The following is a 5912-nucleotide window of genomic DNA, read 5'->3' as shown; positions in this document are numbered from 1 at the left end:
TCCTAGCCGTTGATAAAATTTGGACTCGTCAATCAGCGACTAACAAAACCGTAAAAACCCAAGCCAAGCATTGGGGCTGCATTTTCACTCCAAAAATCAACCCCACCGCACTCTTTGAAACATTGTACGTACGCCCGAGTTGCAGTGAGTAGTACAACGCAATTGTATTAAGGGAACGTCACTATCGGCTGCTGCACTATGTACGTTTATCATGTAACAGCTTGCAAAATTGCCGAGCATCTCCCTTCTATTCTATCCACAGACGCAAATCCTTATGCCGATTTTCACGCACATCCGCCCCTAAGCAACTAATGCCCAATAATACTAATTGGAATTTACATTTTTATTCCAGCCCCAAGTATTCGTAAAATTTTTTTTTTTTGCAACGATGACCAAACGAAATTCTGTCATTTACGTCGGCTACAACAAGATGTAACGCCGAATATATACACGAAACTCTCGACGCAAGCGCTACGTTACATTTAAACGAGTAAAATTGCAAAAAGTGAAATTATTTGTACAATAATGTTCGTTCGGCGCAAAATCGATAACATTTCCGACCCATAACAATCCAACTCGAGCACTAAATTAAACGAATACTATTTCTTAAATATACTTTAAGCTTATAAACAATTCAATGTAAATGTCGAAATGACGAAATTAGCATGAAACAAGTGCCAACAGCAATTACCCGCTTAATCGTCTAATTACATTATATGAAAAACACCGATATTCACTCACCGCCAAACACAGAGGAACAGCTTAATTCTCCTTGCTTCTGCAATAAATCTCATTACATTTAATACTCGTTACCACTACGAAATTTCATTGGCACTAACGCCGTATAAAAGAAAAACTCGATTCTGCGTTCTATTTCGTTTTTTTCTCGCTCGTCCCGCGACACCGGACGGCCATTACTCTCGTTAAAAATCTGCCGACGAGGCATACGCTGAAGAAAATGATGAGCAGCCCGAGAAGGAGAACGGCCAAGACGTCGAGCAGAAGGTACTGGTAAAACGCCAGTTCGTGAGCCGGACTCTGGAGCAAAGACTCGGCAGCCGTTCCTTTGTGCCGTGCGACGTACTCGACCCAGTGGATGGCTTCGTCGAGGGGCGAAATGGGACGGTCACGGAACGCCGCTGACATGTCCTTGGCCCGCCTGGCATACCTGTCCAATATCGCCAATTTTAAACTACTTTTTTCTCTCTCTTTCTTAATTTTTATTTTTCTTAAGTCTTAACCACGCGAGTCGGGAAATATTGCTTTTCTCCACCTCCTGCACACGTTTTATTTACTTATCAACATAAGCCCGACTAAATTATTTCTTTTGCATCTATCGTGCGTTGAATTACAAATTAATTACGAATTAAATATTGAAGAAAATCAAAAAACACCTCGTTATATACTCGTTTTATTTATCGTAATGATTCACTTTAAATTAATATGATAATATGAAGATTTCCTTATGATAATATAATCATTGAAGAACTTATTACTTGGTGAAAATAACCAAATGCATACACTGATATAATTAATATTTATAGTTTGCTTTTTTTCACTTTTTTTCTTATTAAATTTATATATTTATTAAATGATTGATGATTACGTAGTTCCTTTGATTAATATTCTACTTTGTTTTCGTACGATTTTAAGTAGTGCAAAGCCAAACGCAAAATATCAAAAAATAATTCATTCACCCAGGATCATAGAGAACTTTATGCAAAGTTCTGTTTATTGTTTCGAATGAAATATCCTTATAGCGCAAAGCAATTCCTAAGCCTCTTTCCTCGAGTAAAACCACATTAGTCAGCTGATCACCATAAAACGGAATGGCTATCATCGGAACTCCCGCGTGAACTGCCTCGACAGTTCCCAGCATTCCGCCATGTGTTATAAAAAGCTTCACGTTCGGATGATCTATAACAGAGTTCAGAAAGGAGAATTTCCTATTATTTTCTCGCAAAACATTTTTCAAAGCTTAAATTAAAAAAATTGCTTCGAATGCTTTTTAATACAACATCCTAAAGGATGAATTATGAACTTTGTAACTTTCAAAATTGAGATAATTTTTTATTTAAATTTTTTCTTACAAAACATGATAATGCCAAAAATACACAACCCTACTGATAAATGTGAGAATTTTTTCTCATATTAACCAAAATGCTTTAGTAATAATTAATTACGAACTTACTTTTCTAAGAACTAAGCCTTTGTGCGAAGGACAGATAGAAGATAATTATATATAACATTTAATTCATGGAAAATTAAATTTTGTATGACAATTTTTAAATGCAAAAGCCATTACGTGCTTTAAATATATGTAGAATAGATACTTTTGGCCATGCAGCCTTAAGATTACCTATCCAACAAGTATAATAAATGTAATAAATAATTTGAAATCAAACATCAGTTGGAATACTTTATAATTCATTTCTTGTGCATTAAAAGTTTTATAATAAAATTTCAAACATAACATTTTTCTTGGATAGTTATTTGTATGGATGAGCAGAGACATGAACATTAGTGTGTTCATTCGTTGTCAATAGTTATGTACTTTTTTAAATAAATAGAAAAAACAAAAACATGTTTGTGCATTTCTAATTATTGTAGGACTGAAAAATGTAATAAAATAAAAAATCCACTGGAAATATGGTGAATCATGCTTGAACGAATAAAGAAATGTAACCAAGTTAATGAAAATTATTTAATACAGAATTAATTGAATAAGGCAATTAATCTAATACAATTTATAATTATTAATTTTATAGAAAATTCAGTATGTGAAATAAGGTTCTTTAATAAGACATTAATTGAAATTAATCTATTATAATTAAAAACTTTTCCAAATTATTGTAAAAATAAAATCTCACGAGGACGTATTTTTACTTTATATGTAATTAATCGATAGTTCACAGTTTAATTTAAGTGCCATAAATTGGTTCGTTGTAAGAAAAAAAAGCAAAAAAAAACTTTTGCTGCTTTAATTTTCTTTGAAAATGTCCTTTCTTTGTCTTACGTAAAACGTCATTTTGCGGGGACCACGTGGTTAGCTTAACGTTGTCAGGTATATCAGCTGTATTTTCCTTCTCTTCCCATTTCATGAGCACCCGATGTGGTAACTGAGCAAAAGATTCGAGAAAGGCCAACCTTTTATCCTCAGCCATAGTTGAAATCCTGAGCATTGAGCCGAGGTTGAAGTAGATCAGGCCGTGCGTCGCACCAGAGATCCAATTTTCTAAATCCTGCAAGCTCGGTACTTTTTATAGTTCAGCTGACTTTGTCTATCACCTTCATTGTCATTCACTCTCTTTCTCTCTTTCTCTCTCTCTCTCTCTCTCTCTCTCTCTCTCTCTCTCCCTCTCTCTCCCTCTCTCTCCCTCCCTCCCTCTCCCTCCCTCTAACTTCTCCCACCTCGTCCATCTTTTTTTTTTCGACCCTTAATTCTTTGGGACACGATCAAAGAATATAATGAAAAGGAAACCAATCAAGATATCTGCAAGGGCCTTTATATATGTGAAAATTGTGTAGATAGTAAGAAAAAGTGACAAATATTTTATTTAGACTGGATAATTTCTTTGTGGTAATTTACAAGGTTGCAAAAAAAAAAAAAAAAAAAAAAAAAATGAAAAGAAAAGAAAAAGGATCGAGTATTATGGTATTATGGATAAAATTTCTATTAATTATTTAATATGAAATATAAATGAGCATTTCGTAGAAAAAAAAAAATTTCAATTATTCTTATTTTTCATAGATTATATATTTACTTGACAGAAAGAATTAGTTCCTAAGACGGTCAAAACTACGACACAGATGATTATTCATTTTGTTTTACACTAAAAAATTTAAAGTTAATCTATCGAGTTTTCATGCTTGCATATGAAATATTTAATTTCTTCTATACTTACAAATAATATTGTATTAATTGTCAGTGTAAGTAAAGCATTAACAAGACAATTATATAATTGTAATATTTTTGTAAGAATTTTGATATGTAATAATAATAATAATAATCATAATTCTGATTTTTAGTGAAACTTAGCTGAATTAGTTTTAATGAGAAAACAATAATAAGTATCAAAATGAGAAAATTTGTATTATAAAAATTTTAAATATTAATAACTCACTTGTGGTAGTTTTTTTGGCTCTTTCACATGCATCCCAGCAATCTCTTTAGTATTTGGTAATAATGGTTTTGGATATTGATGCACAAAATACGAATTGATTAAATAAAAGCTTGCATTTCTAGCTATATCAAGTAAGTTTGGCATATCATCGCCAAAGTGTTCTCTTGCTACAGCCTCACATCGTTTATTATAAAACCAATAAAGCAGTTTATAATTAATATAATAAATGATATTGTCAAGCCGCTGAAGAAAGCTCATGCGCGATGGATTGCCAGACGTTGTACCGGGTATATAAGAAGGATTTTCAGGATTGCCTGTACGTTCACTAAGCCAAATTGGCAGAGTCGAGGTTCTGATAAAAATGAGTGACGCTTGAAATTTATGTACAAAGCCCAAAAAACAGTCTGTATTAAACATCTCTATAATAATCACATCGTAGTGTTCCTTAGATTTAAGTAACTTTTGAACATTTGGATGAGAAAGACCTTCGCGACAAATCTTTTGAAGGCCGCTTTCGAATAATTCTATAGAGAGTTAATCATGAATAAATATAATCATTATAGATATCATTCATTTGCTTATTCTAAAAGTACTCGACAATATTTTATAAATGTTTAATGCAAATATGAGTAATTTTTATACTCATTTAGTGTTACAATTTTTAATGAGAACATAATAATTGTAACAAGATTTCAAAAATAATAAAATAAATGGGGATTTAAATTCAAAAATTCTCCGTCATATCAAATTATCGAGTGATTTAAAACATAAAATTTAATAAACATAATTTTTAATAATTCATACACGTTTTTAATAGTTAAATATACAATGATCAAATGAAACTTTTATATTCTTATGTATATAATTATTTTAAATAAATATATAATTATTTTATCATGTGTCGATACCACGCAAGACAAACATTTCAGAAAAAAAAAAGAAAAAAAAATAATTGTATAAAATATCATTTCTAAATATCTTTATATATATTATATATACATATATATATATATGTGTGTGTGTGTAATTTTCAATTAAAAAATTCAAATTTATTATGAAAAATTGTACACTACTCGAATGAAATTAGGAATGAAAGCGTACCATAGATTGAAAACTAAGATTTAAAAAACAAATTTCTCTGAAATGTTATAACAAAAATGCAAATTTTATTATCGATGGCACTACTTACCATCCTGTTATCTTATACAATACCTTTGAGTGTAAAAAACGGGAATGTCGATGTTACATGTTCCATATTTATCTTATGGATACCAGCATCGTCCTCCATAGACATACTAATATCGTGATAATTTTTCACGGGTGTTTTTTTAGGAAAATGACTAAGCACAGTCACATCGTTTCCACGCTGAGCCAGCGCTTCAAATAGTACATCACTTACAAAAAAATGACTTTTACCATTAAATGGCATTATAGCAAGAATCTTGAATTTTCCATAGGAATTTTGTATGTGAAAGGAGCAAACAAGTAGTAAAATAATGTATTTCGAAATATCCATCTGAAATTAAAAATTAAGCATATTCACACCATGAGATATCAATAAAAATATAGTTTTTAAATGGAATATATATCTTCTCTCTTTATTTAGTATATATGATTTCGAAATTTTTACATCTTAACATTCATATATTTTGAGAAAGTCAGATCAGAGTGTTATTTGTTGCATTTTATTTCTGCGACAAGATGTAATAAATAGTATAATATGAAATATAAAGTCGACACTTTAATAATACATGTAGGGAAGTCACATGGAATAGAAGGCATGAAAGT

General features: G+C 31.0%; 1 protein-coding gene across 2 annotated transcripts; it reads right to left on the bottom strand.

The window, feature by feature from the left end:
• Window positions 1–788: 788 nt before the first annotated feature.
• Window positions 789–5640, bottom strand: LOC105364075 (UDP-glucuronosyltransferase 2B13-like). 2 transcript variants are annotated; one of them, XM_011501935.1, is made up of 5 exons: window positions 5337–5640; window positions 4125–4648; window positions 3017–3242; window positions 1698–1917; window positions 789–1168 (listed from the first exon to the last, which is right to left on the bottom strand). In XM_011501935.1, the coding sequence occupies exons 1-5, from the start codon at window positions 5638–5640 to the stop codon at window positions 871–873; spliced, it is 1572 nt and encodes a 523-aa protein (XP_011500237.1). In that variant the 3' UTR covers window positions 789–870. The 2 variants fall into 2 exon arrangements, with proteins under 2 accessions (XP_011500237.1, XP_011500238.1); XM_011501936.1 differs by having other exon boundaries at window positions 4125–4543.
• Between the last annotated feature and the right edge of the window lie 272 nt (window positions 5641–5912).

Source organism: Ceratosolen solmsi, unplaced genomic scaffold (assembly GCF_000503995.2).
Source record: "Ceratosolen solmsi marchali unplaced genomic scaffold, CerSol_1.0 scaffold23, whole genome shotgun sequence".
Lineage (NCBI taxonomy): Eukaryota > Metazoa > Arthropoda > Insecta > Hymenoptera > Agaonidae > Ceratosolen > Ceratosolen solmsi.
The sequence above is the reverse complement of the archived record's forward strand: the minus strand, read 5'-3'. Positions and strand labels throughout refer to the sequence as shown.